General features: G+C 42.6%; 2 protein-coding genes and 1 long non-coding RNA gene across 3 annotated transcripts; 2 read left to right on the top strand and 1 right to left on the bottom strand.

Moving 5' to 3' along the window:
* Positions 1-879: 879 nt before the first annotated feature.
* LOC306914942 lies at positions 880-1,996 on the top strand. The gene is made up of 3 exons (XR_013788764.1): positions 880-1,100; positions 1,650-1,732; positions 1,931-1,996. It is a non-coding gene; the product is annotated as an uncharacterized lncRNA (long non-coding RNA).
* Positions 1,997-7,738: 5,742 nt separating this feature from the next.
* LOC306915113 (semaphorin-4E-like) lies at positions 7,739-9,928 on the bottom strand (the record flags this gene model as incomplete). The annotated part of the gene is made up of 1 exon (XM_079492361.1): positions 7,739-9,928. The coding sequence occupies one exon, from the start codon at positions 9,926-9,928 to the stop codon at positions 7,814-7,816; it is 2,115 nt and encodes a 704-aa protein (XP_079348487.1). The 3' UTR covers positions 7,739-7,813.
* Positions 9,929-10,740: 812 nt separating this feature from the next.
* Positions 10,741-20,977, top strand: LOC306915112 (uncharacterized protein; the record flags this gene model as incomplete). Its single annotated transcript, XM_079492360.1, has 8 exons — positions 10,741-10,857; positions 11,785-11,892; positions 11,969-12,027; positions 14,770-14,890; positions 17,149-17,308; positions 17,892-17,978; positions 18,465-18,576; positions 20,852-20,977. 7 exons carry the CDS (start codon positions 10,741-10,743, stop codon positions 18,485-18,487), a joined length of 675 nt encoding a protein of 224 aa, XP_079348486.1. The 3' UTR covers positions 18,488-18,576; positions 20,852-20,977.
* Positions 20,978-21,475: the final 498 nt, after the last annotated feature.

Here is a 21,475-nt window from a genome sequence, read left to right as displayed (position 1 = left end):
ACTTGCAAGTGTGTATGGGAGGATGCACACAGTAGTGTGGGGGTGGTGGTGCCAGCAACAGGGACTCAAGGACACTTGGGGCAATTGGGAATTGGCGATGACTAAATTGGGTCTCCTCCCATGGATTGTCGCCTTGACGTTGGCGGAGGAGCTTATGTATTTCTTACCCAGAGAGCAGGTCATAGCAGTTACATGCCGGACGGCTCAAAGGGTAAAGAGATCAACTAAGGACAATCCGTAGATAGAACAAACCTGTGTTACAGAAATCACCACAAGAAGGAGGGAGCCAAGCTGATGTGTGGAGGAGGCGTGGCCATCCAGCCCACCGTGTTTGGAGACGTCGCATGACAACATGACCATCGCTGGGGAGGATTCCACGATCCGGCGTGGCATCAGGACAGACATTTTTATTTCATACCTTACACATATAGAATTGTGTGGATTAATACAGAATCTTTTTATTAGTACTTTCATGAGAGGATTACAGTTTGAGTAAAGTTTAAGCACTTGAACTTCTATGAGAATTTGATTGTATTTGAGTAAAGGTTAGGCGCTAAGTTCAAACTTGGCCTAGTTATACAGCTTGATTTAAAAGCCATTTAATCCATTTCAACAGATTCTACAAATGTCTTCTAAATCATGACATGACCCCTCCACCCCCCCCACCCCCCCAAAAAAAAGTATAATCTGCCACCGACCTCCATCTTTCACGATTTTCCAAAAATGGCAGATCTACAAGCTCGTAGTGCGGTGTGCTGTGCTTGTAGATCTGCTATTTTTCAACAGCTAAAGTTTAAAATAAAGTGGTTAAAGGCTGTAAGGTGACACAGACGTGGCCTCGGGTCTAAATGGGTTAAGCTATGACTACGTTAAGTTTGAACTTCATGTGAGGTGGTGCAACTGTCTCTTAAACTTCTGAGAGAATTGGAGTGTATTGAAGGCTTCTACTGTCTGCAGATCTTTGGTCCAGTGATGCAGATTCTGAAGTTCAAGACATTGGAGGAGGTTGTGGAGAGAGATGGCCTGGCAGCTGCTGTCTTCACCAAAGACATGGACGAGGCTCACTACATCTCTAAAGCTCTTGGTGCTGGAACCATCTGGTAAAACACACTACTATTACTTCTGTAGGCTGCATTGAACAACCGCTATGCAATTTACAACTTTCAACCTGGCATCCCTAGTTTGGACATGTCATTATACTGTAGGTGACTTTTTTTCCAAAAATGGCAGATCTACAGGCTCACAACAGGTTGATGTGATGAAGTTTGTAGATCTTTGCTAATTGTCGTTGGGACAAAATTATGTAAGAATGCAAAAACACAATATAACAGTCGGATCCCAGTTCATATTTACTGAATAGAGTGTATAAAGTGCGGTTTCTTATGGAAAATCTTGAAACATTTGAAATACTTGTCTGTAATTATGTACATGTCTGTCTTTCCGGCTGACAGTACTGTATTGGAAATCTGTGAGATATGTAGGACATTTGACATTGTGTCTACCGGTAACTACCTATCTTCCTCTGTTGCCTTCTTTCTCTCTGTATCATTTTCTTTTTTTCGATCTTTGTGCACAGTGATGGTTGAACTCACCTTCCAGTAATCATACTGTGTGTGTGTGGCTCAGCATTGTATTGTCATTGCATTTAGAAGACTGCAACGTGGAACCCAAGGCTAAGGAGAGACGTCGCAATCAACCAGTTGAATCCAAAGAGGAACCGAGTGCCACAATGGTAACTAACTCATATATGACCATGTGTGTTACAGCTCACCTCATGTAAACTACTCATAAAATTACTGAAAGAATACGTTACTACTTAATGTGAAAACTATGTCGACTTGTAATCAAGAAAATTATTTACTCCAAATCGAAGTTATGGATAATGTCAAACATGCGCACTACATTTCCGTTTTGTTTCCATCCCACCAAGGATCCAGAGCCTGAGATGGAAGCAGTGAGCAGCCTGAGAAGCTGTCTGTTTCAACGCAGAACAAGGCCAGTGGGGGGGGGGGGGGGGGGGGGTCTCCTCGCACCGCAGCACCCAGACCAGCAGCAACGGAGCCTGTCAGAACATGTGTCACGAAGTACACCAAGATCTTCAACGACGGCAAGGACATGACGAGCAAGACAACAAAGTATGAATTAAGCTTGATGCGTGATGTGTTAACTGTTAAATCCCTGTGACTGAAGAAAACCCTCAGATATGAAGAGTTGACTGAACAGAGGAAAATGGTTAATTAGTGTATTATATGATCCTTTATGCCGCTCAATCATTTCTTCATTACCCACCACATTTTGTTAAGTGTCTTTATGAAAAGCATGCTAGGATTAATTTGCCTTGAGTGCAACGAGCTATTTGGGTAACGTTTCAGTTTTAAAATGGCCTTATTCACAGGGCTTAAAGTTCTCAGTCCTGAGGATTTCATAGAGGTAATTTAATGATCAGTGCAGATTTGCAAAAAAAACATTTTCAGTCTTGGGCTTTGTTTTGGCTTTAAGCCCTGTATTCAGTATGTTAACCTGACAGTGCTCAGTAATATATTATAAATTAAAGTGTTCCTAATAGACTAGTGTGATCAATATGCAAGCATGTAACGGTTATTGTGTACTTTGGTTGTTACCCTGCTTGGAAATAATACACTAAGACATGACACAGGATAATTGTGTTTATATATGTGATACTTTCCCACTGATTCATATGCTGGAATATAGCCATTGTGTGTTGCCGTCTTCTGTTTGTTTTTGCATTGCATGTTCTTTTCTCTCCTATTTTTCTTCCTTGAATGAAATTGCATTGGATTTTATTAAGTGTCACAACCTTCTGGTTTTTAGGTGAAAATCATGTTTATTACTTGTCAATCAAATTATACAGTACAGTGTAAATGAATGAAGTTCATATGTCTTGACATTTCAACATTAAATGATAGATACATTCATCTTAGTCATGAAATCCAATTTTGTTCTTTTCTTTTTTCCTTGTATCTGTCCATGGAATGTTTTCTGGGATCCTGGAAGAGTGGGCACCTGAGAAATCTCTGCAGCTCAATGATTTGAGGATACATGGTACATTATCAGACAAATGTACACTTCCAAATCAGGCCTTAATTAGATGTTAATGTTATTTTAAACTATTTTCCAAAGCATACTTTTTATATATATATTTAGGATATCCAGCTGTTGTTCAGCAAACACTGTCCCGATGACGCTCAGCGTTTGGTCTTTCGTGTGAAATCTAACCAATAACCATGCTCTAGCTTTTGCTTAAAAGCATGTCATCTTCACCAAATATGTGAAGTTTAGGCCAAATTTGCACACTGAATGTTGTTCAATCAATGGAGACTAATTCATTTTCAGTTAGGCTGCCTTAAGATTGTGAACATATCTATTTCAGCTGTTATGTGACTTTGTGCTATAAGTCATATGTGAATTGTCAGTACATAACCTTTTTTTTTACAATTAGTTTGTCTACTCTAGTCCCAATGGGAGTCTCCTAGTCATGGGCAAAACCATGATTTCTGAAACTGGTTACCTTCTGGTCACATTGATTTAGTGCAGTCACATTCTGCATATTTTTTTACTTCATCTCCCCACACTAGGTCTGCTTACAACTCTGTTCTTTTAAATCAAAGCTGAAGACCGTTGCCTTTTTACTAAGGTTTTTGAAACTTTCAAATTAGCTCCCATCAAACTAAACAGCGATCCTGCTGAAATATATTCCTTGCAAATGTTTCTTGAGAGATCACCACGTGGTAGATCTTTCTATTAGAAGACATTTCCCTCTATATAACTATAGTTATATAGATATACTATAATAGAAAAGAGGATTTCCTGCATCACTGTATTAATGCTACATTCATGCAGTACAATGGACGCATGGACTCTGCACAACTGGTGCAACCGTGCAACTATTGATGACCCACAACTATGACGCTGCATAGTGCTAGTCTGTGGTTAAGAAACTTGGAGCTAATTCGGTGACAGCTTTACTGTCCAGAAACCAAAGTTGCAGTTATCACACCTTGACAAGAATAATGAGTGTGATTGTCTGTGGTCACAGTTTAGATGACATGGAGACACCACACCTCACATGCATAAAGTAACAAGGGAAGTCAGACATGGATAAAAAGTGTTTTCTCTTCATGGCCAAAATATTGCAATAGAATAAATAACTTTCACTGTTGAAGTAATACTATAGGAATATAATATATCTGACTACATTGTTTCTATAAAATATGAAGTATGCGAAGGTACATTTTAGATTCATTGTAAGCCGTGTACATTACAGTATCAAGTGCTGTTCTCATTCAGCCCAGTTATTTCAATTTCATGTCACTTCAGTGGATCGCTGTGTGTGTGTGTGTGTGTGTGTGGGGGGGGGGTATATACATCGGGCGGCAGTGGCTCAGGGGTACCGGAACGTTCCCAGTTCGATCCCAGGCTCCCCCAGAGTTAGTGTCGAAGTGTCCTTGAGCAAGACTCTGAACCCTTAATTGCTCCCAATGAGCAGGTTGGTGCCTTGCATGCTTTCCTCCTCCATCGGTGTATGAATGAATGTGTGTGTACACTGTACAGTGTGAATGGGTAAAGCGCCTTGGATATAGGCGCTATATAAATGCACCATTTGCCATTTATATAGGTTAAAATCGTCCTCTGCATTTTACCCATCCTGTGAACTTGTTGATCTGTTATTTTCAAATAGACTATAGGGTTAAAGTACTGATTTGTATGCTGTAGTATTAGTAAACACATTTAGCAGGGACTTCCCTGAACCCTAATCTCTGGCACCGTTTGCCCGATCAAAACTGTGCACATACTCCCTGGATGCCAAAGACGAACCTCCAAAACTGTGTCTTTTGTTTTTAAACGCAGCTTGAAAGCAAACTCTCTGTTAATGTTTTGTTCCGTTTAGGAGGCCAAAATGCAAAACTCTCTATCACTTAGCTGGGTACCACCTCACTCACTCACTGGATCCCATGTTACATGTCATAATTTCCTTATGCTAAACAACAAAAGAAAATCATACTCTTTGGCTCCCCACACCCAACACATAATATCACCACCTCCCTCGCCCCGCTGACAAATAAACCTCACGTAAAAAACGTAGGCGTAATCCTGGACTCTGCCCTCAAATTTGATAAACAAATAAATGCTGTTGTCAAAGGAGCCTTCTTCCAATTACGGCAAGTCAGTAAAATAAAATGCTCCCACAGAAAAAACAAGAGAGAAAAACCTGCTCTTGAACACGTCTAAGACCCAGGAACTTGTCATCGACTACAGGAGGAAGAAAACGGACATTCCACCATTAATCATAAATGGGGACTGTGTGGAGAGGGTGTCCTCTTTCCGGTTTCTGGGAGTCCACATCGATGAGGGCTTGACCTGGAATGTGAACACCTCTGAGCTGCTGAAGAAGGCCCAGCAGAGACTTTACTTCCTGAGGGTGCTCAGGGGGAATAACATCACACAGAGACTGCTGGTGTCCTTTTATCTGTGCGCCATAGAGAGCATTCTAAAATACTGTATATGCGTGTGGTACACCAGCTGTACAGTAGCTCAGAGGAAAAAGCTCCAGAGGGTCATTAACACGGCACAAACGATCGTTGGCTGCCCTCTTCCCACATTGGAGGACCTACAGATCCCGCTGTCTAAAAAAAACACAGAACATTATAAAGGACACTTCGCACCCCGGTCACTCACTGTTTGAACTGTTGCCGTTAGGTAGACGGTACAGAGTGCTCAAGTCTGGGACCAGCAGACTCAGTAACAGTTTCTATCCCACAGCGGTAGCCACACTAAATGCTGCTAGGAAATGATCTGTTGCACGTTGCATGTTTTATTGTGCTGTTCTAAGTTAAGTACAATCAGGGTTTGTGCTATAACAGCTGCAGTTAAGGGTGTACTGTGCAAATAGGGATTTGAAGTGAAGTACGGTTATGTGTGTGTTTTGTTGTATTAGCTTTTATAGTTTTATATTCTAGTTTATGATGCACTGATCGGTTGGCACTTTTAATTTCGTTGTACTTGTTGCAATGACAATAATGATCTATCTATCTACAACCTGGAAAAAGTAATTCACGCCCTCATTTTTCTCCAGTTTAGACTATTGCAATTCATTATACGCCGGAATCTCAAGTGCCTCCCTCTCGAGACTGCAGCTTGTCCAGAACGCTGCAGCTAGACTCCTGACTGGAACCAGAAGGTTGGAGCGCATGACTCCCTCCACTGGCTCCCAGTTAAATTTAGAATTAACTTTAAAATCCTACTATTTGTTTATAAAGCCCACCATGGGCTGGCACCTCCCTACATTCGTGAGCTGCTTCCTCCCCCGGATAACCCTAGACCACTTAGGTCAACTGATCAGGGGCTCCTTAAGGTTCCACAGACTAAGCTCAAATCAAAAGGTGACCGAGCCTTTTCGGTCGCCGCTCCAAATCTGTGGAACAACCTACCGCTAATTATCAGATCTGCACCCTCCCTAGACACCTTTAAAAGCAGACTAAAAACTCACCTGTTCTCCCAGAACTTTTAATCCTTATTTAATTGGCTGGACCTTTTTTTTTACTGCCTTATATCTGATGCACTCACTTTTATTGTATTTGATGCACTCACTTTTATTGTATTTGCTGCCATTACTCTTTGGGTTTTCTGATGTTTTTTATAACCATGATGTGTTGAGCAATATGTGATACTTTTGTGAACTGAGATTTTATATTGTGCAATGTGTATAGTTACTTGTTTTTCTCTTGGTGTACAGCACTTTGGTCAGCCTTGGCTGTTTTTAAATGTGCTCTATAAATAAAATTGACTTAACTTGACCTGGCACCCCCTCAAGGACCACTGATGGACCATTGGTTGAAAACCACTATAATAATAATTGCCTTATAATATAGGCAATCTGAGAATCCATCACCAGCGCCCTCTTTTGCTTTAGTTGATGCAAGTCAACAGAGTCTGTCTCGAGAGACTGTTAAATGACGCCCCACAGTGCAAGCCAAGGATAGGAAAATGTGCCAAGTGCCCAATTTAATGGGAATCAATAGCCATTTTTAATTTTTTATGGCACATAAGTACTCTAGTATAAGCCATTTAAAAATACATATATCATAAATGCATTTTTGAAATAAATGTATGTGTTTTAAAAAACATTAATATGACACCTTATTCTGAAGGCAACCAGATTTCTTATATTTGCCAGCTCCTAATGCGGAGGTTCTAAATTTGGCAAAAAACTACGGAGCTAACACTATGCTAGGAGGGCTTCAACATCCACACTGATAAAATGCAGCATTTCATATTTTCCCAGTGAGACAATAATTATTATTTCTTACTAGCCTAAATTCATAAGGCACCAACCTTTTATCCCTATTCTAGTAGTCTATTATGCAGACATGTAGCCTACAACTCATTATGCATGAAGTCAGATAACAACAATTCAGCTCACTGGAACAAGCATTTTTATTATAAAAATAAACAAAATAATTACTATGTACAGTAGGCTACATAAAAAACATGGGCTCAGACACAAATCCTTATTTCTTTTTTCAGTCCAGCTATATACAACACATTATCATAAGATTCCTGTACAGCACCCAAAAGACAAATAAGAACAAACACATTACAATTAAATCAATGCTGTCATCAATCAAAAATTGGTCCTGACCCCACACTGCTGTATACTGTATAATCCCTTATTTGTGCTGCGTCGTACAACAGTTCTGCAAGGCTCACAGCAGGTCATGGATCAAACATGAGGAAAGGAAAGCATCCTTATAGTCTCAGTACGGTCATTCCCTTCAGTTTCACAGCAGTGTCATTAAATGTTGCATGTGTAGGGAGTAGTGGTTATGCCTAAATGCCTACATTGTAAATTGTAAATTGTAGTGGGAGTAGTGGGAATGGGATTCAGGAGCTTCCCAATATATCCTCTGCAGCGGTTCCACATTAACATGCCAACGAGGCATAGAACCAGCAAAGACAGCAGAACCACGGCAACTATAAGACCCACTGCAGCACGACCGTCAGTGTGGGGCTGTAGTCGATACACTGCCATGGTCCTCTTGTAGACTCTCTCGTTGACCTGCTCTATGGAGTCACAGGTGTACAAGCCAGCATCTGATTCTGAGGCGTGTAGAATGACGAGGTGTCCATTGTAGATGTTGTATTTGCTGTCGGAGTGCAGTGGTTGGTCCGACAAATGCCAGTGGACCTGCGCCAAGTTGGAGTCTGGCTGGCAAGGCAGAAGAATATTGTTCCCTGTAACCAGGGCGATGTCTTCAGCTGCCACGACTGGCTCTTCTGGGCGAGGACATTGTGAAATGTCCCCCTTCTTCAGACTCTGAATGGCAGTCGAAGACAAGCTGGAGACTTGGCGGCACTGGTCGGAGGAGGTGTCCCAAGCACAGTAAGGGTCTCTGGCCAGGACACAGTCCACACAGGACTCATAGCGACTGCAGTTACTGAGTGGCATCTGAACAGCACCAAACTCTGACCCTGCGTACAGCTGGCCCCTGCTGGAAGAGAGGCGTAGAGTCCTGACAGGATTAGGATCCTCATACAGCTGAATCTCTTCAATAATGAACATCTCCCCAGCGTAGTTCACAGCCTTCTGAATGTAGCCGTTTTCAGTGCCGATGAACATAACTGGGTATCTCTCTCCATCTAGTGCCAACACAGTATCCACTACAATCCGTGTCATCAAGGGCCCCTTTTTCACCACCAGCGGGCCTCCTGTGAGTGGCCGAACAGTTTCATCCATGATGGGACTTTTCTTGATGAACATCTGGGATTGCTGAATGTCTCCCTGGTCCAATGAGTGTTTGGTGCAAGCTCCTGGTCTGTTTTTGGGCACATCACCCTCCGGTACCGTCACCCACTTTTCCCACAATGTTTCCACAGTGACAGGCTTCTTAAAACGTCCTTCATTGAACACCTTTTCAACATCAGACACACTGAATGCACATACTGCAGATGTGTGCGACGATCTCGGCTGAGGTGTAAAGACGGCATAGAAGACGCTCTCATTCCAGTTGTGGTGTTGAAGCAGGAACACATCCTGGACGAGGGAGGGCAGGCTGCCAGCCTCTACGGAGCAGTCCAGAGGAGCCTTCAGGAACGTAGTCCATTTCTTCTGCAATATCCTGTCTCCTCCCATATCCCCCTTGCAGACACGAGCCACTCTTGATATCACAGGTTTGCTGTCATATTCCACGGCATTCTCTGTGAAGAACAAGTAGACCTTATCATCATCACCTTCACCGTCACTTTGGTCCATGTAGATGAATTTGGGATCATTGAGCCAAGAGTACTTGTCCTCAGTCTTCAACGCAGGCCTGCTGAACCTGCTGAACTTCTGTACAGTGCCCAAGAAGTTGGTTGATGTAGCAGAATACAGGACTTTTCCATCCATGAGGGAGGATGATGTATGGAAAGGATTGTAGGGACACTTCTCTTTACCGTCCTCCAGCTCTTTGTCCAGACTCAACGTTCCATCAGAATATGTCATGGTATCGCATTTGGGATTGAAAGCATTTGTCCCGCACACATACATTCTGGTGTCATCCAGTGTGTGCAGGGTCCGAATGTAGTTACGGCATTCCACCTCACGATCCCGTCCCTTCCACGCACAGACGTTCCGTTCATCTTCGGTAACTGGCCAATATTCTGCAGCCTTCTTGTCAGTGATGTTGTCGATATCCAGGGCATAGATGGCATCTCTGGCCCCAAGAAGCAGCAGACCCAAATCCTCTCTCAGGAGCATAGTGGTGTAGTTCCAAACGCCATCCTCTCTGAACGTCTTCAGCCCGTGGTGGTAGGCCAGAGTCTTTCGTGGAATGCTGTCATGACTGGTGAATGCGCTACAGGACGGGAGAAGAAATCCACAAAGAACGCACAAGGCATAGAGAATGCTCAAGGCATACCGGGGAGACATGGCTTAGTGTAAAATGATGATCTCTCGCTTTGGCTTTGTATACATAAGTATCTTGCTTGCTGTATCTCTCAGAGTGATTCATAATCAAATGTATTCCCCTTTTATACAGGCAGGTTTGTCTGACAACACGCTGACTCAGCACACCTGGTCTGACATCAGCAGTACACAAACCGTTGCCTAGCAATGTCATCATAGATCTCCATATATGGACATTAAAGGGACACAGACAGACGTGGAGATGTCGCCATGGCAACCCGTTTGTTGATTCGGGTGACGTCAGCGCTTTCGCGCAAACCGTTGCTAGGCAGCACTGTTGCTCAATGTCTAGAAAGGGGCGGAGTCGAGCATTCCTCTTCACATGCGGTCACTTCCGCTTTACTTCCGCGTCTATTATGTAAACAGATGGAGTGGAGGAATGCTGCGGTCGCCCACGCTTTATTCCGATACTTAAAACTACTTGAAATTGTTCGTTTTTGTTGTACTCTTTTTTTTGCCAAATGGCTGGTTAATATAAGAAGGGACTACTTCACCGTCACTCCTCGGTGCTATGTGTGTAGTAGGCACTTTATTAAAGAAGACGTGATGGAGACTCCAGGTGGCTTAGAAAGGGGGCCTTGCCTGTGTTGTTCGAGTGGAATCATGGATATGAAGTCCGTCAACGCGTTAGTGTTTGGCAGAGGAGAGAAAGACCCACTAACTGCCCAGATCAGACTGTCAGAGACTAGCCCCATATGTGCCCCCTACAGAATGAGCGTAGGGAGAGGGCACATATGGGGCTAGTCAGAGACGTGGATGGTGATGCTGAAACTGCGATGGAAGTGCCTTGTTGTGACCACGACTACTGCACAGCCCCTGAACCTGCCGCTGTTGGCCTGACATGGAGTGAGAGGGATGAGATGGAGGATGAAATCACTCAACTGAAGAAGCAGGTGGAGGACTTGAAGTTGTCACTGAAATGTAGGTTTGGGCTACATCAATTTGAAGGCTCAGACTCACAGATTAGAAACTTCACAAGGTGAGAATAACTTGCATAAAGCATACCAATTTCATATGCATTATTTATTTATGTAAATGTCATTACATGAAAGTGTAACCTTGCTCATTGTCCTAATTTGTCTCCAAGATTTGCTACCTATATGAGCACCTGGTGGTGTTTTGGCACCTGATAGAACCATCCACAGGCAACATGATCCGAGTCGGTAAGTTTACTTGAGCTGTTTTAATATTTTGTACTGTGCTAACCGTTACTGTAGAATCGCTATACCAGAGGGGTAGGCAACCTAGCACTGGGGCCAACATTGGCACAGGGGAGGGGAACACTGGCATAAGTGTGTGAGAGGGAGGATATTTAAAAAATAAAATAATTAAATGTAGTACTCTCACATATGTATGCAAATTATATTCTGCACATAATTCTACATTAATTCAAACTCAGAACTCTGACTGGGGAGGGAGTCTGAGAGATAGGTGGGTTATTTGACTGAATCTACTGATCCTTGCATCCTGATGTGAAAGAAAATAATGTATCGACAATCAAAATATGTTGGAAATATTAATTGATGTGTTGTCATAATTAAACTTAAGATATGAATGGCACACTGACTATCAAGAAAATGTCACTTCATGTGAAAAAGGTTGCCGAACTCTGCTATACCACATACCCGTAATGGTGTAATCAAGACCATGTGAACTTGTGAAGTTAAAGTACTGGGGGTGTACAATGGCAGGAATATGTATAGTATGCATAAGTCATGCCACTGCCCTGTATTATACAATGTGGCAATGTGTCATTTTTTTTCTATTCTGTAACAACATTGCTAGACATAATTGTCTATGTTTTGCACATTCTCTGTCAGAGACATGCTCTTCTTCCGGTGGATGAATTCTTCCTCTTCCTCATGTACCTGGCGTTGGGGTCCACAGAAGTTGACCTGGCAGATCGTTTCGGGATCCACCCATCAACGGTCAGCCGGATCATAACAACGTGGACATATTACCTGTACTTTCGGCTGGGCTCACTGAAACTCTGGATGTCCCAAGAGGAGGTTCAGGCTGTGTTGCCGAGGGAGTTCAGGCAGAGCAAATACGCTGATACACAGGTAAACACAATCACTGGCATTAGTCTAGATCAGGGATGGGCAACTGGCGGCCGGGGGCATTCATTTAATGCGGCCCATATATTATTTATTTCAGCTGTTACAATTCCAAACATGCAAACATGACCCACTTTAATTACTTCAGTCTATAGATTAGTAGCTTAATGAGTAGTATTAAAATGTTATGTCTGTTTTATGTCCAATGCATTTGTATTTTGTTCATAAAGTCAACATAACTACGGTAACTGAAATTATATAAAAAGGTTACTTTTCAGGCTTCCAATTCAAAAATAGCCAAAAAAAAATCAGGATTTAAATTCAAATATAGCAAAAATAGCTGATCGTCGCAGTGCGTTTTGAGCTTGTAGATTGGCTATTTTTGCTACGACAGTATGCAATGTGGCCCTCTGGAGTGAGTGTGGAAATATAGTAGGGGGTCCACAGCGCGCATAGGGTGGTCAGTAGAGGGCAGTGTAGTCTTAATGTTGTGTGAGCATGGGCAGTTCAATGTATCTCTCCACCAGACATTGTTAAAACCTGAGAGCTGTTTTCTCTGCATCACTTTGATGTTTGAAAAATAATTCCTGATGCCAACAGCCAGACAGTGTGTCTCTTCAGAGTGAGATGTTCTCATCCTACAAGTCTCATTCCACCCTGAAGGGCCTGATCGGTATGGCGCCTCACGGTGCAGTCACCTTCATCTCAGACCTGTACAGTATGCTGGCTCCATCAGTCACAAAGAGCTGTTTAAGCAGTCAGGCCTCCAAGACCTGCTGACAGACGATATGGCTGTGATGGCAGACAAGGTTTTGTTTGTTGACTGTATCCCAGGTCAACTGTATCGCCCGCCCTTCCTCTCAAAACAGAGCCAGATGCCAGCAGCAGATGTTAATAAAACCCAGGAGATTGCACACCTTCGAGTCCATGTTGAGAGAATAATTGGAAGAATTAAACTGTGCAAGCTCTTCCAGTCTGACATCCCTGTCGCCTTGATGGGAAGCATTAACTCTTTGTGGACTGTGGCCTGCTTACTCAGCAACTATCAATATGGACCTCTGGTTAAGACCTGGGCACAACAGTGATGAATTGAGACAGAGGCTGATATGTAGATCATAAAATCACACCTGTGTGAAGTGAGGGGCGCTCTAATCATCCTACATCATCATCAAGAATGGTGGTCCCTTATTGGCCAAGGGTGGCCACCGACATACATACATACTCAGCCGATTTGCTCAGACACATTACGTAAATTCTCTATTCATTGTCAATGGCATTTAATGTTTGTTCAGACAGAATGTACACTATAGCTGTTTATAGGAGGGCCTAGCGCCACTCAAAAATGATTAAATGTCAATAATTTCATTGTATATTTAAGTTGTCATATCGTCTGGGATTTATTTTATTAGGAAGCCTAAAAGGCAAACAGACATTCCTTTTTGATTCATATGTTCCAATGTTCAATGCCAAACACACAATTAGATCATTAATCACTATTATTTGAGTGGCATATTTTAGTGTCATCACTTTCATTTCTTTAGAGAAGACATTTTTGTCAATTACCTAAGTGTGCTTAAAGGCTTGTCATAGATACTGGTCTGCTGTTCTGATTTTTTTTTTTCATCTAGCAGCTGCTATATTTCATTTGGAGTTGTGTAGTGCTGTTTAAAACGGCTTTTATGATGTTTTATGATACAACATGCACACTGAGCAGGGACCCCAGGTAAATCACACACACACACACTACTTTTCTCAAGTAGTTTCATCTCTTTTTCTGTATCTTTCCTGTGTTTCACAACTGCGGCACTGTTAAAGGTGGCCTTACACTAGCCGATTTTTTTCAATCTGATAGCACCACACCTTATCGATACACCACAGGATAATCGGAGCGGGGCAGAGCAAATATCAAACATTCTTGATGTTGATCGGGCCGATCCCGATCGCGCTTTGAGCGGTCGGGCACCCCTAGAGGGTCAAAAATGCCCGATTATCGGCTAGTGTAAGGCCACCGTGTAAGGTCTCGTGAGCTTGTACATCTTCTATATATTACTATAGCATCACAATCATTGTATCCATTTATACTTTGGCTATTAAAAAAATAGCATGATATGAAGGCTTGTACATCTGTTATTTTTCAAAATGTGTGAAATTGCATTTTATCTCTTCTGTGGGGTACCTGGCACAACATTTTCAGATGGGGGCGTCCTTGAAAAAGGTTTGAGAACCACTGGTAAATACAATGAACTTTCTACATAAAAAATCAAACGGTGAATTCGAGACCAATATATATTCCACACTACATGGTGCATCAAACATGGTGCCAGTGTAACACCCGAGATTCGAACCTGGCTCTCCCATGTGGGAAACCAAACATATTCTACCACTTGGCCAGGCTACCTGTTAGTACTACAAAGTGACAGTTCATATTTGACATTGAGGCACTTTGCATCATCTTCACATCCATCCATGTGAAAAAGGTACTGACCTCAGACCATGAAATTGTCATATTTTATTTATATAAATGTGTGTGATGGGGTTTCAGGATGCTCCACTATTGACCTTAAACGGAAGGCTGCCAGACATTTTGAATGCCACACCAGGGAAATGCCTGCAGTACGTTGTCATTGAAGGTAATCTCTCACCCAGTGTTTTGTATCGGTGCTAGTGATCTGGACGCTGTACTTGTGTCTCTCTCTTTTGCACATTGTGCGTATGTATGAATGAATGAATGAATGTTCATGTGTATAGGGGCAGTGCAACCTGTGGGAAAGCCACTGAGGAGTCAGTTCCAAGAAAGCACAGTTGGAGTGGTGCAGAATCTCATGCTGAAGGAACACAAGCTGGTGTGGAACAGCCTCGCTCGAATGTGGTGAGATACCACGTCATTATAGCCTAGCCCAGCCTGTGTGCTTTCTGGTCAAGAGGGGCGGGAGCCAGTCGAAAACAGGCCGTGGATCCTATTGGTTCTCCGATCTGAGCACCCGCTCCCCTCCTCCCCTCCCTGCTAGAAAACAGCGGAGAACACTGACGTCGCGAGCAACGCCTCGTGACGCTCGGGCAACATGCACAAGAACATGAATGCGTAACAACAGTTTTGCACGGACACACACACACTCCTTCGCTCTAAAATAATTATGTACACACTGTTATGCGTTCACCTTTCTTTTTTTTCTTTTTTTTCTCTCTTTGACCCAGGCAAAAAAATGCATGGTCCCTCCCTAACATTTTACTCTACTCTTTATTTTTATATACACACAATGCAGAGAGAGCCTCCTGTGTGCTCTGGCATGAGAGAAAGGACAATGGGTGGGTCCGCGTGGGGGTGCCCTGGGCGCGGCAGTTACTGGGGTGTGGTCAGCACTGGTTGGCTGCACCCGGCCGGCAGGGCACTGCTCCATGTCCGCGGTGCTCTGTTGGACGGTGTGGCTGATGCAATGGCTGGTGCTGGTTGCACCTTGGTGATGGCTGCGCCCGGGGCGTCCCCCTCCGTGGATTCGTCTAGCTAGAAGCCTTGCGGAGAGGGCCAATCACTGCTCGACCCGCCAACTGAGAAAAATAATTAGAACCTTTTTCACATTGGCCTATTATACCGCCACCAGGAGGCCACAACCTGACCGTGGCTGGTGGAGACCTGTGCCCCGAGGGGCAGTTTTTCTAGTTTGTTTTATTTTTATTTTCTATATTTTTATTACACAGGCTTTGAACCACAGCAGACATTTAATTGCAGGTACGTTGTGTGCCAGCATAAAGTTAACTACCTGTAAATAAAACACCCACAATTAAAATAAAATAACCTACCGGTCATTTCTATTGCGAGTACCTGGGCCTATTATACTTGGCAATGGCATCATGATCAGTAGTTGAAAACGGGAGAAATTATTTGCAAATAAAAGTAAAAGCATCACAAATACAACAATTTATTCAGCTTTATTGCTATTTATACATAACCGAGGAATTATCCATATTATTCTTTGTGACTAATGGGGGGGTTGCTGGGGGAGCCCCCCCTGGGGGAGTACCAAACAGCCACACAAGGAGAGAATGTTTATTATTATTATTACAAATAATTATTACTACTGTTGTTGCTTAAATTGTATGCTATAGCTCGAATGCGTTGCATTTAGAGCTATGGACCAGAGCTAGCTATTTGTAGAGATTAACAGAAATAGAAGAGAAATTGTTTTCAGCGGAACCATTGGCAAGTCACTTGAACGAGGAGGGGGAACAATAATAAGAACGGGACCAATATGGCGGCTTTATTGCGTTTATTTTGAGCGATGAGGAAAAATCATCTAACTGATGAAACATACGTAATTGTGTTCTGTTGGAGGTAGTGGCTGTTAGTGGGAGCATGGTGAAAAGCCAACAGATAGGGGATGCTGAGCTGATGATAGAAGAGCGCAGAGAGGAGCTGCTGAAGCAATATCCAGGTGTTCCTGGAGAGGTATCAGGTAGGGCTCAATCATATAATGTGCACAACAACACATAATATGAACGTTTGTGTGAGAGGGAAAGAGATGGTTTTTTCCTCCTGTGTATCTGAGTGAGATGAAAAGAGATTGGAGTAGTAGTGTATCTGTGTTTGTGTTCAAGCAAACTTAAATATAGGCACCTGACAGGAGGACATAAAACTGAAGAAATAACAGTCATGCAGTGCTGAGCTTATTCTGGAACAGGGTGTGACCCACATTTTAGCTTATTTCAGTTTGTAAATACATCAAAGATGCAATTACAATCGATCTATAATGGATAAAGCCTTGGCCTGGAAGAGAGGTCATCAGGTGGTCTCCAACCTTCTTAAAGTGTTTCGACCCTTAACCACAACACTCTCCAGTTGGCGGGTCAGCAGTGATTGGCCAAATCACTGGCCCTCTCATCCAGGCTTCCAGCTATTGTCCTTTCTCTTATACCAGAGCCAACAGGAGGCTATACCTGCCTTGTGTGTTCTTGGGGGATTGCAGCACTTAAAATGTCTCTAGGACTGCTGTGGTTTGTGTCCTCCTACGTCTCACCAGACTAAGTCTGTGCAGTCAATGGTGTACAAGCATCTTATTATAAATAAGCAGTCTTGTTCAAAAATCACAAATCACAAATGTGTCCAATATTTCTGCGGTTCCATTTTTCCAGGCGTATCTGAAGCCTAAGCACCTGGAGGCGTTCTCCAGTCTCCGCTCTGATTTGCGGGCCCAGCACTACGGCAGAGTGATACAGAGACGGGCTGTTGGACACACAGACAAGACCAGGGTCCGAAACCAGCGCTACGCTGCCCTCAGGGCCCTCCAGAGGGGTAAGGGTTCCTGAGAGTATGTTCATATTTATTATTATAATAGGATCAAAAGAATCATAGCATAAGTGTCATCAATTAATTCAAATAGCTCTTCTGATGGTCCAGTGGCGAAGCCCGAGGAACCTGATGTTTGCGTGTCCACAATTTTAGATCCTCAGTACATGCAATGTCCTGAATAACATGAAATTTAACATGTTTATCTGATCAATAAAGGTACTGTGTGTGTGTGTGCGTGTGCGTGCGTGCGTGATATACAGACAGACAGACAAACCCTGTTCTAAGTGTCTTGACCTCAAGCCACACTGTAAAAAAAATAATCAACTCTGGGGGATCACCTGATCATAAGACCACATACCACATAAATGAGTGCTTCTTGCAGCAGGCCTGGGTTAGAGTTTGACCTGAGGCACTTTGCTTTATTTAACATCCCCCCTCTCTCTCTCTGTCACCATTCCTGTCTCTCTCACTATCACTATAAAAATGAAGCAGAAATGGAAAAACGAAAGATCAAATAATCAAACTCAATTAACCATAATGTCGTGTTGTCTTTCTCTGCCTTTGTCTCTCCCTCCTCCTGTCCCAGACGGTCAGTATTTTAGCGAGGAGCAGATGTGCATGAGGCAGCCCCTACTGTATGAGCAGTACATTGGCCAGTATCTGACAGAAGAAGGCATGTTGAGTGGAATGACTTTTCTCTCTCTGTCTCAATGTGTACCTCTGTGTTTCGCTTTAAAAACCACAAAATGTATTTTGGCGGGCCTTGATGCCATCGTAATGGCTGTTTTTACACTTGCATGCTTAGCGTTGTGATCTTGTAGATCGGCTATTTTCAGCATGCAACCAAGTGTTGAATGACTTATACTGGATTTTAGTCTAGTTTTTATTTGTTGACGAAATTGTTAGTATATTTAGTCTTAGTTTTTGTCATCATAGCTTAGTTTTCATTTAGTTTCCATTTAGTTTTTGTCAGGGAAAAAAGGTAGTCGTCGAACATTCTTTGTCTTAGTTTTAGTCGACGAAATCAACACTGCTTAGTGATCAGCATGTCTCCTCTACCAGGTGGCATCTTATTTTGTAGTAGTAACTCATGATGAACCTCATGATGAACAGTTGTAGTTGATTGACATAAGTTCTTGACCATGTTTTCCCTCTTTAGAAAATCCATGCTGCGCTCACTGATGGCTGATGGCTTTTTCTCCAAATTCAGAAAGAGCCTTGTGTCTGGAAAGGCTCAGACATCGTCTCACTTTGTTGGATGCCTCATGAAGGTAAACCTGTGTTTTGCTCAAAGTATTGTAATTTGTTGATGAACATCGCCTAGACACATGCACACCACATCTTCTGTTATTTTGCCCCCAGGATGCTCCCCAGTTCAAAGCCCACCATGCTGAATTGGTCTTGGCCAACCCCAGCCCTGTTCTTATCTACCAAATATTTTCCTCTGACACCAGAGTATTAGTGAACATCAGGGGGGAAATGCCATCCCCCTCCGTGCGCATGTTCTGAAATAGTAATGGATTCAATTTGTTGCACGTACTATATTGTGCATATTGTGTGTATTAATACTGATGATTTTACTGTGTAGAAGAGTCGTAGAGGGGATATGACATTCAGCACAGATCATGAGTCAGATTCAAACGCTCAAAGTCAGATTCAAAATAATCTCTTTTAGAGATTATTTCTGTAAAGTTACTTACCCGACCCGAGAAATGCTCGGAGAGTTTGAGACGAGTTGGAGTTGTGTGAGCTACTACCTTGATGCTCAGATTCAAGCGGAAAAAATATTTTATTCCATCGGTGCCTGTTTGATGTCATTCAGGTTTTATAAAATGTGTTTTTTCATAGCTCAGCTAAGATGACACAACAGTAGAGAAACGAAGGATATAAACTAGAATTTCCTACCTCTGGGTGTAACAGGAAAAAAATAGCCAAGTCGGTGTGGCGAACGGTTCTCGAGTTACGTGGATTTCAGACGTACACACGTACACACAGAGACTTGGTGCATTTATAGTTAGATTATTTTTTTCTTTATGTATTTCTCACACACACACAGTGTCCACACACACTGTGTGTGTGTGTGTGTGTGTGTGTGTGTGTGTGTGTGTGTGTGTGTGTGTGTGTGTGTGTGTGTGTGTGTGTGTGTGTGTGTGTGTGTGTGTGTGTGTGTGTGTGTGTGTGTGTGTGTGTGTGTGTGTGTGTGTGTGTGTGTGTGAGAGAGAGAGAGAGAGTTGGGGGGGGGGGGGGGTGACGTTTGTGTTGCCTTGGATTCAAAGCACTTGACCTCTCCTGTGACCCCAATCAGCATGCTGCAGGGGTCAATAGTTCGCACTACAAACAGACTTTCCATGCTACAAACAGACACACACACACACACACAAAGCTGCGCATAGGAGAGGGTGTTCCACTGCTCAAAAATCATGGTGCTGCTATGCTTTTGTGTATACTGGTGTTCATACGGTAGTTGGATCCAATTCTTCTTACATTTCTCAGCCGCAACATCAAAGAGCTGTGCTCCTGTAACCTTGAATAGATCGAGGGACTGTGAAAATGTCAGTCATCATCTTAATGTGTCAATGAATTCATGCGTTGAAACATATTTATCCCCTGTTGAATAATGGTTCAAAACGGAATGGTTAACCTGTCTGTGGTTTCTCGTGCTGTCTTTGTCTCTCTACATTTTTACCTTTACCATCAGAACACATAAAAGAACATTTCATGGTGGCACTACAAAATGATCGTCTCAGGTCTATGCCTGCTAGCTTCCTCCCACCCTCGCCGGTCAACAAGCCGGGTAGCAGAACATACTATATTACTATTGAATGACAATTTGAGATATATTATTAATAGATACAGTATGTATGCACGGCTTGCACGCATTAAAATATGTATTGCATGATCATTGATCACTGCATCATTGAACTTTAATAGTACAGATTGTTGAAAAGATGTGTATAGATCCAGTCTAATGGGATCTAGTCTGTGTCATATTCTGTAAGACACTGTACACATTTAAATTGAAATAGAAATGTTTGAAAGCACTAAAAACAGCTTTGTGTGGGTGTAGTGTTACAGTAGTTGGCACACACTGGTGAGCAGAGATGACATTTATTTACTTAATCAATAATACAGCAGGATTTGTTTTTATAAGCAGACAAAAACATTATAATTATTCTTTACAAATATTTTAACAAGTTCAACCTGAACAGTGCTGCACAAAGTGATGAGAAAGTAACTACTGGTGACTATGATGGTATTGCTTAAATTATACTACGTATTTTGACATAACGACTCGCAATACATTGTAAGCTTGTAGAGCTGCTATTTTTGCGAGGGACACAGTCATATGACAAAGTGTAAATCAGGCTTAAATAGATAGATATTCCACTGTTAGGTTCTTAGCTTACATTCATGATGACTATTTTTTCTGTATTTGATGTATTACCATGTTTTTTGTTCTTGCTTACTGTAAATCTCTCTGGATTAAGAGCGTCTGCTAAATGCCTAAATTATAAATGGCTTAACACAGCAACCTGCGTTTTCCAGGTGTACTTCTCCTGGGAGACGCCTACAACACGAGGCACCCGCTGACAGGAGGAGGCATGAGTGTGGCCCTCAATGACGTGCGCATCTGGAGGAGCCTGCTAATTAACATTCCAGAGCTCTACGACGATAGTGCCATGCTGCAGGTATTCACAGACTTCTCAGAGAGTAGGTAATATTGTTGTAGCAGTTATTAAAGTTTCATTAACAGTTATTTGCATCAAAAGTTTAATGAATGTTTTTAACTTTACCTTCACCAGGCTTTCGCCCAAACCAATGACCCTTATTGGACACTTCTTTGCTGTGGCCTTGTTTGCTATTTACTTCAACTTCAAGTCAGAGTCCTGGAGCACCAAACCCAGAGCCTTATTTAAGAGCGGAGCCATCCTGTACCGTGCTTGCACAGTCATGCTTCCCCTCATCTACTCTGAATTCAAGTACCTGGTTTACTGAGAAGTGCTCCTTGAGAGATCCAGATGGACATGAACAGTTTACTTTTAAGTCATCTCCCTGTCGGTCTGTACAGTAAACTGACAACACAGACCAAATAAAACGTGAAAATGTAGCCTTTGGCAACAGCATTCATGTTATGCCCATCCACTGAAAAGCCAGTGCTGCTGTTTTTAA

The sequence above is a fragment of the Electrona antarctica genome (assembly GCF_951216825.1).
Source record: "Electrona antarctica genome assembly, chromosome: 22".
NCBI classification, from domain to species: Eukaryota; Metazoa; Chordata; class Actinopteri; order Myctophiformes; family Myctophidae; genus Electrona; species Electrona antarctica.
The sequence above is the reverse complement of the archived record's forward strand: the minus strand, read 5'-3'. Positions and strand labels throughout refer to the sequence as shown.